General features: G+C 38.9%; 1 protein-coding gene across 1 annotated transcript; it reads right to left on the reverse strand.

Annotated features, from left to right (window-relative positions):
- Positions 1-5,935: 5,935 nt before the first annotated feature.
- On the reverse strand, positions 5,936-17,387 carry LOC117533708. The gene is made up of 10 exons (XM_034197605.1): positions 17,305-17,387; positions 11,806-11,844; positions 10,974-11,247; positions 9,274-9,425; positions 8,283-8,434; positions 7,823-8,099; positions 6,770-6,915; positions 6,402-6,630; positions 6,071-6,246; positions 5,936-5,952 (listed from the first exon to the last, which is right to left on the reverse strand). The coding sequence occupies exons 5-10, from the start codon at positions 8,398-8,400 to the stop codon at positions 5,936-5,938; spliced, it is 963 nt and encodes a 320-aa protein (XP_034053496.1). The 5' UTR covers positions 8,401-8,434; positions 9,274-9,425; positions 10,974-11,247; positions 11,806-11,844; positions 17,305-17,387.
- Positions 17,388-17,718: the final 331 nt, after the last annotated feature.

Raw genomic sequence — 17,718 nt, forward strand, 5'->3', positions numbered from 1 at the left:
ATCCCCATTCAGTTTGTAAGTTAATGTTGACTTTATTTAGGTTTTTTATCCATAAATTAATCAGTGTAATTATCCATTGTTCGAATAATTATTGCTAAATTAAATTCTTTGTGCTTTGTCAGTTTCGCAATCTACTGATAGAAAAAGGACTTCCTACAAACATCGAGGTGGGCTTGAAGAGAACGCTGAGAATAACAAAAAACGGACTTAGACGGTGGTATAAATGAAGAACCAGCAACGATTTTAGAAAGGAGAGGCTGAAATCTTGCTTTGATTATTTTTTGTTCTTCTACCACACACCAAAGTATTAAACAAAAGATAATGTAGATAGAACATTGTATAACTCTACTTAACTTGTTTTTTTATAATTTTTTAATTTGAGAATGTCAGTTCGGTTTCTATGTAACGTTGAATCAGTTTTTTCCACAATAAATTGACTTTGTTTTTATTGTTTATAATACACCATAACATCAGGGTACCCTGATCAGAGCGTCCTGAATATTTGTATTTTAATACAAATACTGTACATACTGATATACACCTGAACATCAGCAGGAGAGGACTCTTTAAAGTAGAGACACTACATACTGATATACACCTGAACATCAGCAGGAGAGGACTCTTTAAAGTAGAGACACTACATACTGATATACACCTGAAAATTAGAGCATTAAGGCCCCTTTAACTCTCTGTTGTCTGATGTGCGAGCATTACTCGGAAAATATTTATTTTAACAAAATGGGCTTTTTCATTCCTCTTTTTAAATGTGTTTATTTTTATTCACAATAAGTATTAGAAACATTTGAAGGGGCAAATTATACATATGTCTGATCTCAAAATGCATCTTAAATAATCAAGTATTAACCATATTAGTCATGCATCATTTTGAAATGCAAAAACAGGCTAGCTTATCTCTTTCATTTTGTGACAATTAACTTCTTAATTTAACAGTACATGGCAAAAAGCAACTAATATACAATGCTTTTCTTCCAGTTACATTGAGTAAATCAAAACAAAGAGGTTTAAGGTACTGCATTTATTTACGCAAGTACACAAATAAGTTCACATTTTTTCAACTACTCCCCCTTTACATATTTATCTGTCAATAGAAGGCTTGAAAAACAAGGCCCAAAATGTAAAGGTCAATTATATTGAGGATGACTTCAAGATATTTGGGCTTTATATTGGAGTTTTTACAAGCCAGTAAACAGGCAAACTCTCCTGCAGCACATTTCTAAACTCAGCTATTCACAAAGGCTCCTTACACAGAAAACGAAAGAGGATTAAAAACAAATAAAATCTATATTTAAAAACCGACACTAAATGCACAAGTCAAACTGAAATTAGATACATTTCATTACTAAAAAATCATAATGTTGTTCACATATTGAACTTAAATTGCCAAAAAAAGTACGTTACATGTAAAATGTTATGACACCTTGCTTAGACACTGTCTATTTTAGACTTATAGTATAGTATATTCTTACACACAACTAACATTTGAGTTTGACATCAACTTTTATAAAATGTCTCTCTGAGAGGGTTACTTAAACATTGCAGAATGTATACAAGTGAACAAGCATGTACAACTAAACAAGTTAATTCAATGGGAGGTTGTCATGGTTGTTTTTGTTGTCCGGACATCTTCCAGTTGATCTTGAAATCAGTGATTCCCATGTCTCTCATCTTTGCCTCCAGCTAAGAAACATACACAAATACCAGGAGTTACATTTGTCCCAACTTGAAATCCAGCCACTCATACGCTAAAGTTCTTATATATTGTTAATAACTACGGGAGTAAACTGTTATAAATGCAAATATGAAACAAGATGTATTATTCTCACCTGGATCACGATTTGTTGTTGAACGGCTGGGTCACTTATGTCAAAGTCAGCACTGATCCTCACAAACGTCTTCTTCTTAAACGCTGGAAAATAGTGGTAATGTTATTGAATTTTATGATTTTAGAAGCCCTAGTATTTGTTCATTGTTCTAGTAAATTGACTTTAATTAAGTGACTTTAAGATGAATTGTATCCATCCAAGGCAGACAATGGTTCAGGTTTATCCCTAGGGATGGGTATCGAGAACCGGTACTAAGTCAATACCGGTACCTGATTGGACGGTATCGGTATACCGGTAAGCCGCTGGACAAACGGTGCTGCTATCGGTATAGAGTGGCGAAGTCACGCCCATCTACTTCCGGTCCATGGGACCTTATTTCGAAAAAATAATGTATCGAAGTCAATGGAAAGAGAAAACGTATCTTTCGATCCCGTTTGAATTGTGCCATGAATTACACATATGATGTTTGTCAATCTTAAAAAATAATTTCCATGTCAAAAAAGTCACAGTTTGTCGTAAAACTGTTGAAATATAAGACTATGAAAAATATGCAACTATAAAGACTACAAATCCCAAAGTCGCGTAAGTGATGTCACAATTGTTTTCCTCCACTAAGAGATATAAGATCAGCGCCATATAGATAGAATCGATCTATATGGCACTGGCTAAGATAAGATAACTTTAACAAGATGCCTGTGTGCTTAGTACCAGGTTATTATCATACCAGCAATGGGTCTTGCTTGTTCTTTCGCTTCCCGTCTGATGAAAGGACCAGGAGTGGCTGGATCAAGTTAGCTACCTAGCTAGTAGCTAGCACGTTGGTTAGCATTACAGCCGTGTCATTTTGATTAGCCTTAACATGAAGTAACATTAAGTAACCCAACATGTTAAACAGTAAGAGTAGTAGTCATATTTCGTGAACCCTCTGAAGAGTTCATTGTGGTGATAGTGAGGGTAGTCAATCGTTTTGTTGACAAGACAGTAGTGACGGCCATCTTGGTGACGTGTGTTGTTCTGCTAGACCGGAGATGTAGTTCATTGAGCGTTTCACACAAACAAATGTGTTACTTCACAGTTTTACGACACATTTTATTTTTTTTGACTTGCAAAATTATCTTTTAAATTGACAAACATCATATGTGTAATTTGTGGCACAATTCAAACGGGATCGAAAGATAATCTTTCTCTCTCCATTGACTTCAATACATAATTTTTTCGAAATAAGGGCCCTTTCTCATTTCATCAAATCCCCCTCCTCGACTCCTCGACTCCTCCGGTAGTGACCCGGAAATGAATTTTAGCGCGCCATGTTGAAGGACATCTCATTTCTCTAAATGCACTTCGAGGATCGAGCGTCGAGGAGGCTCAGCTATAACCGAGGATACACTGATGGGTCCTCCACGGTTCTCCACGGCTCCTTCGTGGATGCATTTCCGGGAACAGAGATGTTTCAAAGAGTCGTGACGCACGGCCGGACTTATCTCAGCCAATGACAGCTCTGCATGCATCCCCTGGATATTATTTTATTAACTGCTCTCATCGCAACGCGATGTTTACAGTGAGAACAGCTGTGAGGTCCGTGCAGAAAGCAGAGCCGTGTGTATAATATATATCACTCAGTATAACAGAACAACATTATTCTCTTTATTTGCTTTAGTTTAGTAGATATCTACAAACAAAGAGTTGATATTTTTCTAAGACCATTTAGTGCTTCACATAATAAAATACACAACGGCTGTAGCCTGATTATGCTTTAGGAGCTGTAGGTGTGTGTGGTAGTGTGTATGTGTGTGTGTTGTACAGTGTGTAGGTGTGTGTGGTACAGTGTGTGCAGATGCAGCGGACAGACAGGTCTCAGTTGGTTTGGTGTCCTCTGCTTACTTTTAATACTTGTAAATAAAACTTTTGGCCCGTAATATTTATTTCCCTCATTGTAGCGACCAGAGAGGGGGGGATATATCCAGTCGCTGATAGTGTTACGTTATTATGAGAGTGCTCTGTTTGATTCTGAAATGGTATATATTTATATAAATATATATGTGTATGTGTGTGTCCACATCTGTAGCCTGTTATTGTCTCATTATACCGCACTGTGAATGAATTAAAAGTAAATATATAAGTCGTCATGAACACATCTGTCCATCAGACAGAGGGCTGCTGTGCCTCCTGTCATCATTGATGGACGTCTCTTTAAAATGACCGCTCAGAGGAGAGGAGTTCTCATTTCTCTAACCGCCTGCTGCTTCCCCTCCTCTCTCCTCGGTTCCCCTCCTCGACTCCTCCGTTCGCATCTCCTGTGGGCGGGACTAAGTCTCGAGGATAGGAGTCGAGGAGGGAGTTAGAGAAATTAGAAAGGGCCAAGGTCCCATGGAGGTCCACCGGAAGGGGAGGGACTTCGCCACCCTATATCTGTTACGTCTACTTCCTTAGTTTTACTTTAAACCATTCTGGTTGGTTGGGAACCTTCATCTTGTGTGATGTATCCTGTTTGAGACCCCTCTGATTGGCCACTGTAAATGCCACTCGTCATCTCTCTCAACAGCGCTCTTATTATTGTTGTGAGACTCCCGCAGGCATGGCGGACAGAGCGAAGCGATCGAAGGTCTGGGTGCGCAAAACAAATGCCTCTTTTCATCCTCTGTCTGAGGGAAAACCCCAACAAGCATGATAGGGCGAGCCAGGCCCCTTTAAGTTATTTATTTATTTGTGTCTGCTTCTGAGAAGCTAATGTATAAGTTATACAGTTATTCCTGCAAGAAAATTACAATAAAATGACTGTTTAATCTTCACATCTTGTATTCATGTCTATAATTTTGAGCACCAAATTATTGAAAAGTATCGATAAGAGTATCGAAAAATACCGATACCTATAAGCAGTACCGGTATCGGTATCGATAAAATCCTAACGATACCCATCCCTATTTATCACAGAAACAAACGTGTGCATTTCAAATATATTAACAAATAGCTGGGTACCTGGCACTTTACATCAAATCCATATACTCTATATACATGTATTAAATAAACATAATCAAGGTAAACAATAATGCATGTCAACAATGTGAGTGGGGATACAAACTATGTTATTATTTTTCATCATCAGTTAATCAAACAATTATATTTTTAATGAATTGAATTTAATATTTATGGTGCACCAAATCCTTTCATTTAAAAAAAACTGTACTAGTGGGTTATCTGTCGCAACCATTTTAGTTTTGTTTAGACTCTCTAAATACGCACTATTTTTGTGTTTTTCAGACTCTCTAAATAACCCTAAGCCCTAGGATTAATGTTTGTTATTTTGAAAAATGAAAAAGTTCTGATGGAGGAGCCAGCTACCCGCTATTAAAAAGTGCCAAAAACAAAATGATTTATTGTCTGACCCCCTGTAGCACTTACTGTAGCAGAGAAACATAGATTTGGTGTCGCAGGACCTGGCGTTCCATTTCTTGTCGGAAACATGAGCGCAGTTGGGACCCTCTCCTAAAAGGAGTTGTTCCTGAGACAAGTATCTGAACGAGGAGTAACTCCCGTCCGACCACTTCCAGGAGTCTTGAAAGAGGCCGATCCAGGCCAGCTTTCTTTCCGGCACCATGCTCTGGACTTCCTGGTTCTCCGCCTGGTTTCTCACACTGAGCAGGTCTGTGTGGTGTTTCCTACAGTAGCTGTGAGCGTCGGCCCAATTCATAGCTGTTTCCAGGAGAATCTTGCTTTTGAGTGCACCTGTTCTGCCTGTGAACACAGAAAGAATCATGATGCACCGAAACACAACGAAAACCTACTCGTTCCTGGAATAAAAGAGCATTAGCTTTGAATAAATGTTGATGTGTGCATAATATTTTCCTTCATATTACCATCAAAGCATAGGAAGAAGTTAAGTAAGTCACATTGCAGGTCTCTCCATTCTCCCGTGTGTTGTATGCCTGCACAGTCCTGGGTGGCCCTCTCCAGATTGGGTTCACCAGCACCCCAGTTCCTGAACTCAGCTTCACTCGCTCCATAATAACCTGACAGAGACCACCTCCAGGTAGCAACGTCTTCATACAGCCCAATCCAAAAGTCTTTGTTGGAGTAACATTTTACATTTTCATTCAGTAGATGATTTGATCTTTGGTTTTAACAAGATACTGATAGATGACAGTATCGTCTGCAAATGGTATGAGCCTTACAATCCTGGTTGGATGTTTGTATTGTAAAGAGATTGTAATACAGCGTTATATGTTTACCATGGGGCGGGGGCAGCTGAGGGAATCTGTTTTGAAGATTTTCCAAAGTGCTATAGACCTCCACCTCGCACAGAGGCGGTGCTACGCCATGATGGATCACAGTCACATAGCGACCCACAATCCCACCGCAATCCAGGGTCATCAAAGAATATGAATTACTGGAGATGACCTTACAGCTGAAAAAGATAAAGAAGAAGAAGTATATGAAACTCTGCTTGATTTACCTTTAAACTTAATTTATATAATTTCAAAAAGTGTTCTACCCACGAGACAAATTATGAGAAATAGGTCGAGCTATGCATTCCTCCAACATTGTCCAACTATATATCACCTTGTGTCGTCTACACGGACATCGTACCTGAAGCAGCAGTCGGAGCTGTAGGCGAGTTGGACTGCAGTCACACTGTAAGGAAGCAGTAGATCCACTGTTACCCACGGACCTGGCTGCTCAATGGCTACGCTGCAGGTGGAAGACTGATTGCCATCAATGACTTTGCTGGCTACACTGTTTTCCAGACTTGAGGAAGAATGAAAAGCCAGTCCTCTCAAAGCAACGTTTTCTAGTGAGGGTCAAACAGAACCAAGAAAAGCATTCTTTACTGGAAGAAATATAACAAAGGCTTCTGTTTAATGTCAAGTAAACAATGCAGTCTGGAGATTTAGGAGAAGTCTAAACAGCCATTATCATTTGGAGCTTACCAAGCAGAGTACCATACACCTCTACTTCACAAAGAGTCAAAGTCTTCTGTAGACCAGGAAGGTAAACATGTACGAAGCGTCCTTCCATTATTCCACATTGGTAGTTGTATTTCTGCTCTCCCTCTGAAACGAAGATGATGGCACACCTGAAAGAAGGAGGATGTTAAAAGGGAGAATAAAGGTCACCTATTATGCAAATTCCACTTATTCACGTCTTTTCTACATCAACATGTGTCCCCTCTTCTCCATGTCTCTTCTACATCAGCATGTGTCCCCTCTTCTTCATGTCTCTTCTTCATCAACATGTGTCCCCTCTTCTTCATGTCTCTTCTACATCAACATGTGTCCCCTCTTCTTCATGTCTCTTCTACATCAATATGTGTCCCCTCTTCTTCATGTTTCTTCTACATCAACATGTGTCCCCTCTTCTTCATGTCTCCTCTACATCAACATGTGTCCCCTCTTCTTCATGTCTCCTCTACATCAACATGTGTCCCCTCTTCTTCATGTCTCCTCTACATCAACATGTGTCCCCTCTTCTTCATGTCTCTTCTACATCAACATTTGTCCCCTCTGTGGAAAGAGATTCTGAAAGTTTCAGGAAAAAAGATTCTCTCTCTTTTTGTCCTGATCCATTTCTATAAAAACCTGTCTGAAAATGAGCTGATCAGATTTTGCCCAATTTTTTGTCTTGTGTAACCATTAGCCAATCAGCAACCAAGGTAACCCCCCCCCCCCCACCTTATCACCTGAATCTCCTCCTAGAGCACCATTGTGTTCTTTGTAACCAAATGTCTCTCAGAGGGGCGTGGGGAGTGGCTCCTTATTTTCATCTAAAGTAACAGACAGAGAATCAGCACTTTGGAAACAGGGCTGAAACAGAGGGGATTATGGGTAATGCTGCAATGATCTGTTTGGTATTTCGAGCAGAACACTTCAGAGACATGTTCTGTATATATCTGAGACCTATAGTATATTGATGAAAAACAGTATAATATCTTTAATGCTATGCGGCAAGTAAGTTACTGTATCTTTTGTTCGTGCTTGTATCACCTCTGGTTGGTAACGTCCTTGCTGAGGCCGATGCGGACCTCCGCCCCGTTCAGCTGCTCCGAGCAGCAGTCTCCTGAGCTGAGGATAGACACAGCAGTTATGCGGTAGATATTCCTCAGGTCAAGTTGCCACCACGGGTTGTCTTGCAGTGCGACGGAGGCACAGGTTTCCAGAGCATCCGTCGGCCCAGGGTGTTCATCAATAGCCATATGTTGAGAAGTTTGTGTAGAAGCAGGTGCTGAAGACAGCGTAGCTATTCCTCTTGGTGCAACATTAGCTGGCAAGAGTGGTATAAAGGCAGTTATGACAAAATTAATGAAAACAATCAGGTGGAAATCGGTGCTTTAACCATAGAAGCAATACTTAACCAAATTGTGTAAATGTATACTTCATGATGTTCCCATAAGAAACACTCCATCAGTTAATCAAGCTTGGATGCCATTGTTTAGTGACGCATTACCTCCTGTAAGTTGGGTAGTGGTGTACACTTTGACCTCACACAGATGAAGATCTTTTCCTACTCCAGGGTTGATTATGTTGACGTAGCGTCCTTGCATGTGGTTACAGTTGAAGGTCATGGTAGCATTACTGGTCACGGTGATGACTGCACATCTAAAGGAGGGTAAAAGGGACAGTTAGAAAATGCATATTGGCTAGCAATGGGTACCCATTATGTCACTATTTTAGGAACAAGATGCCTTATGCTGATTGGTTAAGGCCAAACTAAACAAAGTCGGCCTACTTTATCCAGAGGAAAATATCCCACATGAACACAATGTCAGTGTGAATAATATTGTGAAAACAAAATGTCTTCTCATCACCTGGGATTGTTGTTGCCATTGTTCTCCAGTGAGTTACCAATGCGTATTTCTGCCCCATTAACCACATTGCCGCAGCAATCTGTTCTTCGAAGGACTTCAATGGATAAGATGTCATACAGACCCCGCATGTCCAATCTCCACCAGGGGTTACTATTCGTCAAAGAGCTAAAACAGCTCTGGTACAGACTATGGTCTGAATAAGGTTTGCCATCAATGGCTAAGCTTGGTCGATGGTAAATGTCGTACTGTGATGACGCCGCAGCCACTCCACCCAGAGCCACATTCACTGCAGTGTGAGCACAGTGACAAAGATTTATGTTTGCAATGCAAAATATGTAAAACATCTACACATGAAAGCCCTTAAAGGTCACCTATTATGCTAAATCCACTTCTTCATGTCTCTTCTACATCAACATGTGTCCCCTCTTCGTAAAGAGATTCTGAAAGTTTCAGGAAAAAAGATTCTCCCACTTTTTGTCCTGATCCATTTATATAAAAACCTGTCTGAAAATGAGCTGATCACTTTATGTAAGTATCAAAACACTAACAATATTGTTCAGATATCTACTTAATTATGTTCCCAGTGCTTAATTGAATCAGCTTTAGGTGCCATTGTTTAGTGTTTGTTACCTCCTGTGATGGGGGTTGCAGCGAACACTTTGACCTCACAAACTTGAAGTGTAGTATCATTTCCTGGACGGATAATGTGGACGTAGCGTACTTGCTTCTGGTTGCAATGGAAGGTCATTTTAACTGAACTGCTCACAGGAATGACTGCACATCTGAGGGAGGAGGACAGACAGGAAGTACAGTACAGATTTAAAACCTCAATCAGTGATTCCTGGCAACTTAACTCACCTGAAAAATATTCAACATGAACATAAAGTAAGTGTGATGTGATAAGTTCCTTTGCAGACTGAAAACACACTTTTTTTGACTGCACCTCGGCCAATGAAATCTCTATACATATTGTAATAATGTTCAAGCACTTAGAACGGAATGTTTTAGTTGAAGCTAAGGTACTAGCACTTTGAATGGTTTGGCTTAGTTGAAGCCAATGTATTAGCACTTTAAAGGGGACCTACTGTATCATGCAAAATGCACCTTTGCACGTCTTTTATACATGAAGATGTGTCCCCGGTGTGTCAGGGAACTCACTAAGTGTCAGAAAACACAACCCTCTCTCTTTTCCTCCAAACCCAAAATCTCTAAAAACTGGGCTTTAACGGATCTGATACAGACTGATACAGATTTGAAAATAGTCTGACGTCAGTGACGAGGAGCTCCGCCTATATGGGCAACTCTCCACCAATCAGGGGAATGAGAGGTTGCCGTGGCATCATGGTAACACCATGGTAACATGACGCTCGTAACTCGGCCCCCTCCTTTGCAGGGGGGCGTGGTCAGCTGCAGTGCATGCAAAGACAGGGGTGGAGGAGAGCAAAATAGAGCGAAATTAGGCATGGCTAAAAGGCATGATCTGTTTGGTATTTTCAAAAAGAAAACGTATAAATATACCTTATATAGGTATGGCCCGACAATATATTATTCAAATATAGCATGATAGGTCTCCTTTAAATGGTTTGGCTTAGTTGAAGCTAATGTATTAGCACTTTAAATGGTTTGGCTTAGTTGAAGCTAAGGTACTAGCGCTTCGAATGGTTTGGCTTAGTTGAAGCTAAGGTACTAGCGCTTCGAATGGTTTTGCATAGTTGAAGCTAAGGTACTAGCGCTTCAAATGGTTTGGCTTAGTTGAAGCTAAGGTACTAGCGCTTCAAATGGTTTGGCTTAGTTGAAGCTAAGGTACTAGCGCTTCGAATGATTTGGCTTAGTTGAAGCTAAGGTACTAGCGCTTCGAATGGTTTTGCATAGTTGAAGCTAAGGTATAGCACTTCAAATGGTTTGGCTTAGTTGAAGCTAAGGTACTAGCACTTCAAATGGTTTGGCTTAGTTGAAGCTAAGGTACTAGCGCTTCAAATGGTTTGGCTTAGTTGAAGCTAAGGTACTAGCGCTTCGAATGATTTGGCTTAGTTGAAGCTAAGGTACTAGCGCTTAGAATGGTTTTGCATAGTTGAAGCTAAGGTATAGCACTTCAAATGGTTTGGCTTAGTTGAAGCTAAGGTACTAGCGCTTCGAATGATTTGGCATAGTTCAAACTAATGTACCTACATGATTCTTGTTAATCTGTACCCTCCTGGTTGAATGCACTTACTGTAAGTCGCTTTGGATAAAAGCGTCTGCCAAATGAAATATAATGTAATGTTATGCTGGGGGGAGAAGAAAATGAAAACCCTGTCCGATTGTCAGGCTAGTTTAACCTATTCGATCACCTGGTAGTGTTCTCCAGTGGGCTACTAATGAGGATTCCTGCCGAGTCAAGTTCATAGCCGCAGCAATCTGTTCTTCGGAGGATTTCAATGGTTGAGATGTCAAACAGACCCCCCAAATCAACCCTCCATCAGGGGTCCTTCTCCACCAGAGAGGCAAAACAGCTCCTGTGGATAAATTGGTTTGTTTCATCTCTGCCATCAATTGCATTGCTTGGTCGATGGGCGTAGTCCCACATTGTTGACGATACAGCCGCTCCTCCCAGAGCCAAGTTAGCTGCAGGGTAAGGACAGTGACAAAGATATGTTCACCATGCCAAATAGTAAAACATCTAGACAGGAATACACTTGTTGAGAAGCTTACATATATGTTTCTTTTTACTCCAGTACATTTTTGACAGCTGTCGTTTTGTTGTCTGATTAAGGTTTTACATCAAAAGAAACAAATAGTATGCTTACCAATGGTTTCTCAAAAGTTAGCAGTTCTACCAAAAAGTTACTTCCCTTGTTTTAAATGCCACAAAACTAAAATACAAATGCTTTTAAAATGCTCTTAAAATACTTTTTCAAGACCTGCAGATATCGTAAGTAACTGTTTAAGGCCGAGAGGTCAAATTATTTATATTTTCAATGTGAGGCATTAGATAAAAGTCATTTTCAGCCACAGAACTTTGCATTACTTCTTTTTACATTCATATCACAAATCGTATAGAGTTAACAGGGGACATTTTACTACAGGACAATACCTAGACATTGTTGAATTGTTACTTATACTATAACTTAAGGGTCTGAGTATTTCTTCTATCCATGCTTTTCATACTAAACAGTCACTTACTTGCCTGATGAGTTATCCTCAAACTGAGAAGTATCGCCCCTGCAAAAACAAATATATATCTAATGAAGTCTGATCGATACACAATTATAGTTTCCATGTGGCTAAAAAATACATTTTAGTTTCTAAATGTGGCCTACTGACAAATCTGATATGTCACCATCTAGGATCTAATCTGTAAATGAGACAAATGAAGTGAAATAACATGCTTTCTTTAAAATAAAGAAATGTATTCTTGTGTAATAGTGATTTTATCCTTTTTTGTAATCAAACAAAGGCCTAAGAATCAACTCATTTATCGATATATATAAATGTATGACATGACTTACCCCAAATAAAGAATAATTTCCACCTCCACCCCATGATCTTCTGAGCGTTTTAGTTTTATTCGTGGTGTCAGGCAGAGAATGTTTTATGAACTAGCTCAAATGCAAAATGTGTGTTATGATGTCTCGACAATGGTTCACATTGAGTTGCTGATATCCTGTGTCCTTAATTATTTCTGTGACGTTCATTTGAATTTACCTACACACAAATGAATTCAAAAAATATTGAAATTATAATGTGCATGTCTGTCACTCTAAAGCAGTGGTTCTCAACTAGTCAGGCCTCGGGACCCACTTTTTACTTGGTCAATACCCAACATTTTGAAGCACTCAAATCTATTCAACAAAAAATCATGCTGTAATATATACGCTTTTCAGCATACAATATTAATAAAAGTGAAGTACAGTGCATATATCCAACCCAGTCTCACGGCATTTCGTGTTCATCAACACGATTTTTAATCTATTGATTCGTGTTCACCAACACGATTTGCCCCTTTTTTTCGTGTTGCACAGCACGATTTGAAAAGCAATGTATTTCTACTGCCTGCAGCACGTCTTTTTCTCCGGTCGGGTCGTGGGAGACCGGAAGCTGTGTGGTTCATAAAAACATGTTGTTACTCAATATCAAGCCACAATTATTGCTTTTATTTTAAATCGTATAATTTCTGACTTTTGTTGCCGTCTGTGAGGAAAATAAATGGGGCTCAGAGCCTCAGAATACGGAAATCTGTATTTTTAAATATTTTTTTCCTTCTAATTCGTTATTCTTTTCAAAATAACACACTAATATTTACTCACCAATAACACACAATTATCCTTGCTTTTATTTATTGGTTTAATTCCATAATCTCGGGCTTTTTTGGCGTCCGTCAGGAACTGATTTTCAAAATAAAAATAACCGGAAACAGACGTAGGCCTATAAGGGACATTTCGAGCATCATTGCGATTGTCAACATTTCTGAGTTTAGGATGGCCGAAGACACTACACTACCCATAATCCCCAGCTATCGTTTAGGACTACAGTCCCCGTAAGGTTACGCAGAGCGTCAAACAGCTGTGTGAAATGGAACGAAACCACGCCAGACTATCCAAAACTGGAATCGAACGCCCCCCCAGAACTACACATGCTGGCTATTGTGTTTCGCAAAATGTTCTATGGGACGTCTCTACTGAACGTTTTGGTTTTCCCCACAATTAGAAGTTGCCAGTATTAAACACATTGGTGTTATCAAATGTAAAACATATAATTAATAAATGGGTGAAAATCGCTTGTGTCCATATTAATGCGCAGCATTAATACCCACATGACAGGTCATTGTTACTTTGTAATTCTACTCCACTACAATTCAGAGGTTAACCTGGTATTTTTACTCCACTGCATTTATTTGAGTTACTTTGCAGATTCTGATTAATTATGTGAAATATAAACAACCCTTAAATCAGACTTTAGTTACACCTGAGTAAAATGCAGGTAAGGTGATTGTCAAGTGCCAACAATCAGGAGAGATATTTGATAGTTGGTGCTTGAGAAGACTAAACATGTATCTGCAATTGACATGAATGGAAGCGAGTAATAAAGTATATTCATTACTCGTTATTCTCTACTAATAGTTAATTAAAGACTGTATATTATGGCTATTTTGCACATCCCTTTCAAGATTTTCAAAGGTTTATTGACATATCATATACACAACTACGGTGTAGTTATGCAATGAATGAAACACTTGGGTCACAGGTTCCTCAACAGTGCATTACAAGACATCTATCAATATGTGTGTACCTCCACTATTAAACTGTCATATTCTGCACATTTCTTATTCTATCTACATAATATACATAAGAGTATAATTGCTAAGTGCTTCAACATAGTTAACATTGCAGGAAAGCAATATATTAGACGTTAAGTACTTTGTCAGGCTTAATATTTATCTGTAGATAGATACCCCCAACGTTTTTTTCTTATTTAAAAGAAGACCTTAATCTGTTATTTAATATTTAAATAAAGGTTAATTCGTTGTTCTGTTTTGCACCTCCTCCTATTAATATCTTTGTACATTCTGCACTAAACTGTTTTATTGTAGAGATCACTTATAGTATCTTCTTGATTTTTTATATTCTATATTTATACTTTCCCCCTATGAAAGTATGTACTCTTAATATTTTTTTAATCAAATAAAACACAATAATTCAATAACGTGCTTTAACCACTAGGAGGTGCACACAAGGTACACACAGCCATAATAACTTTGTATTATTAGTGTAGGACACTTGTGTTTTAGTACAACATCTGAAGATGTGTAGTTTTATGCATGCTTTCACATAATTTTACAGCATATTGCTATACTATTTCAGACTCAGTATTTACATTCTTACATTCAAAGAAAATCAGTAATATCTTTAAAAACTACAGTCCTTTTATATCAGCTGTGCACCGTTATGGTTTAAATATAACCTATCTATGAATTAGATCAAATGTAAAAGTCAGCCGAATTAGTGTTGATACTGCAAGGAGACGTATTGTGTAAAGAGAAATTGAAGATGTTGTTTAATTGTTGAATATATTTATGATCCACGTCAAGTATTCAGTTTCGGCGGCATTTTTTCTCAGTTTTTCCAAAGGTCTTCTCATCAGGGCTCTATAAATAAAGAACTACGGCAGATCTGTAATATACAATGCAGCCGAACCGTGTATTACAATGCCGTTATGTGATGACTTTCAAAGAGAAAAGCAAGAGCGCTCGGAATTAAGTATTATTTTATTCTTTTAAAATGTTTTCTGGATTTCATATCATATAAACACCAAATCCCAGCATGCATTGCGGCTAAAACATCCAATAAGCGAGCTTAAAACCATAGCTGAGGATCTTGGGTAATCGCTCGAAATGCCTACGTCTGTTTCCGGTTATTTTTATTTTGAAATTCAGTTCCTGACGGACGCCAAAAAAGCCAGAGATTATGGAATTAAACCAATAAATAAAAGCAAGGATAATTGTGTGTTATTGGTGAGTAAATAACAGTGTGTTATTTTGAAAAGAATAACAAATTAGAAGGAAAAAAAGATTTAAAAAAATACAGATTTCAGTATCCTGAGGCTCTGAGCCCCATTTAGTTTCCTCACAGACTGCAACAAAAGTCCAAAATTATACGATTTCAAATAAAAGCAATAACTGTGGCTTGATATTGAGTATTTTTTTGTGTTTTTATGAACCACACAGTTTCCGGTCTTCCTCGACCCGACCGGAGAAAAAGACGTGCTGCACGCAGTAGAAATACATTGCTTTTCAAATCGTGCTGTGCAACACGAAAAAAAGGGGCAAATCGTGTTGGTGAACACGAATCAATAGATTAAAAATCGTGTTGGTGAACACGAAATGCCGTGAGACTGGATTGATATATCCCATATATCCCTTCACAGAACTAAAGTATGCTTTAAAAAAATGCAGGGTCGGCGTCATGGGGGGTCATTCACGGGCCATGCCCCCCCAACGCAGGGAGGGCAAGCCTTGCCACTTTGCCGTTGTTTTCTTTTTTTAATCATATAAGTGAAAAGGTTTCCACTAAAGGTTTTTTGTGTGTAATACATCAGAAATAAAGAATACAAATATAAAACACAGCCTGAGGTGTGCTCACTGCTGCTCTCTGATTGGTGTGTTGCTTGACCAATGACCCCCGACCTTTTTTTTGTTATCATTACGTGGCTGTGTGTTTAGATGAAAGCCCAGTGGCGATCTGTTCATCTGTTATACTGATTATACAGTAAAGCCATCGAAAATAATATGATATACAGTACAGTACAAGTACATGGGTCTCTGTGTTTCATTCAATCTCTGTGTGTGTGTGGCACGAGAGCATTTTGTGAGTGCGCGAGCGGTAACGTGGAATGTTGTTGTTAGCATCTGGTTAGCTAGCTATGCTAACGGATATAAAGGGCTGCTTCTACACCAAGGTGGAGGACAGTCCTCTCCTGTCAGACTGAGAGGATCTTATAACGTCAGCTCAGTGAGGTAAGGACTCTCTCCTCGTTTAGATAGTTCACTTTAGTGTAAGTTATCTCAGTGGGTCTCAAACGGTTTGGTCACCATTTATGTAAGTATTTTCGAGGAATACCTTTATATGATCATGATAGTTATTAAAGAGAGAATAAATGAAAAACGGGTATGAAATACTATAACAGTAACACAGTAACACAAGAATACAGTTTAAAAGGGGAATGATTAGTAAAATATCCATAAAGAAAAAGTAAATCTGTGTACAGTTCTGTTTCATATGTATGTTGAGAGATGTAGGCTATCCATAGATCTCTTCACTTTGCTCTCAAAGTGCACCAGATTGATGCTTTTAACTTCAATATTTCAAAAATAATCTTCCCGGGGGAGCATGCCCCCAGACCCTCCTAGAGGAGGTTAGGTCCACCCCCACCTAAAACATGTTCACATGGATAGGATACTAAATACATTTGCACACTTTTTATATGGTGGCCTATGTCCATATCAAATCAAATCAAGTTTTATTTATATAGCACATTTTTCAACGATTTTTGGTCGAGCCAAAGTGCTGTAGGCCTACATATAATAAAAAATAACCTACAGTAAAGACACTTTACAGCAAATACAACGGCACAGTTTATGCAGAATATCAGTATGAGAAAACGACACCCTCTGTCCTTATATGTTTCTGTTTTGGTGGTCGTGCCACAACCGTGCATATATGCACAAGTCATAGGTGCGCTATACAATAGCACTACACCCCTGCAATGTGTGTGAAAGACAATAGACTTTACAGCATGTTTTTTGAAATTGCGTTGGTGTTTGTGTGTTGGTTGTTGACGGCAGTGTGTGCCCCCCCTTGGTAAATGATTTCCCCCCCATTCGATTTGTTCTAGAGCCGACCCTGAACAAATGTTTAATGAGATGATGGAATCAAAGCTGAACTAACATAAAAAGGCACGCATGCTGAAAACCCAACCCCAGCAGGGGGGTCTGGGGGGATTCTCCCCCAGGAGATTTTTAGAAATACTAACATAAACTATGCATTCTGGTACACTGAGAAGAAAAATAAATAAATCTATTACTACCCGATATATTAATAATATTTTATGCCATTGTTTGTTTTTCACTTTGTTCTGACATCTTGCTGCGAGAAGAGTAAAGAGGAGATAGTCTGTGTGACTTACTTTAAATTGTGGGTAAGGGTAGATAGCTCCCATTGTTCTGTGACCTGTCAGTCATCAGACCGGGGGTCATATTTCATTATGTGTTCATTTTTATCTGAAGTTGTAACCATGGATGTATAAAGAAGAGTTCTACCGCAAAGTTATTCTCCGTGGGGACTTCCGGCAACAATCTTGATTCTGATTGGCCAGAATACTCGAAGATATTGTATTGAGAAAATGATCACTATGTGACAGAAGTTTTCAAAACCGTTTATGGTCTCCGGTACTTCCAGTCCAACGCCGACTGCATGCACAGCGTTAGAAAATCGGGCCTTCAAAATAAAAGTTTTTTTTTTTTTCTCCAATGTTTTTTTCTTCACTCACACATCCGCGACCCACTCGAAACGGGTCCTAGACCCACTTTTGGGTCGCGAC

The sequence above is a fragment of the Gymnodraco acuticeps genome, unplaced genomic scaffold (genome assembly GCF_902827175.1).
Source record: "Gymnodraco acuticeps unplaced genomic scaffold, fGymAcu1.1, whole genome shotgun sequence".
Classification (NCBI taxonomy): domain Eukaryota; kingdom Metazoa; phylum Chordata; class Actinopteri; order Perciformes; family Bathydraconidae; genus Gymnodraco; species Gymnodraco acuticeps.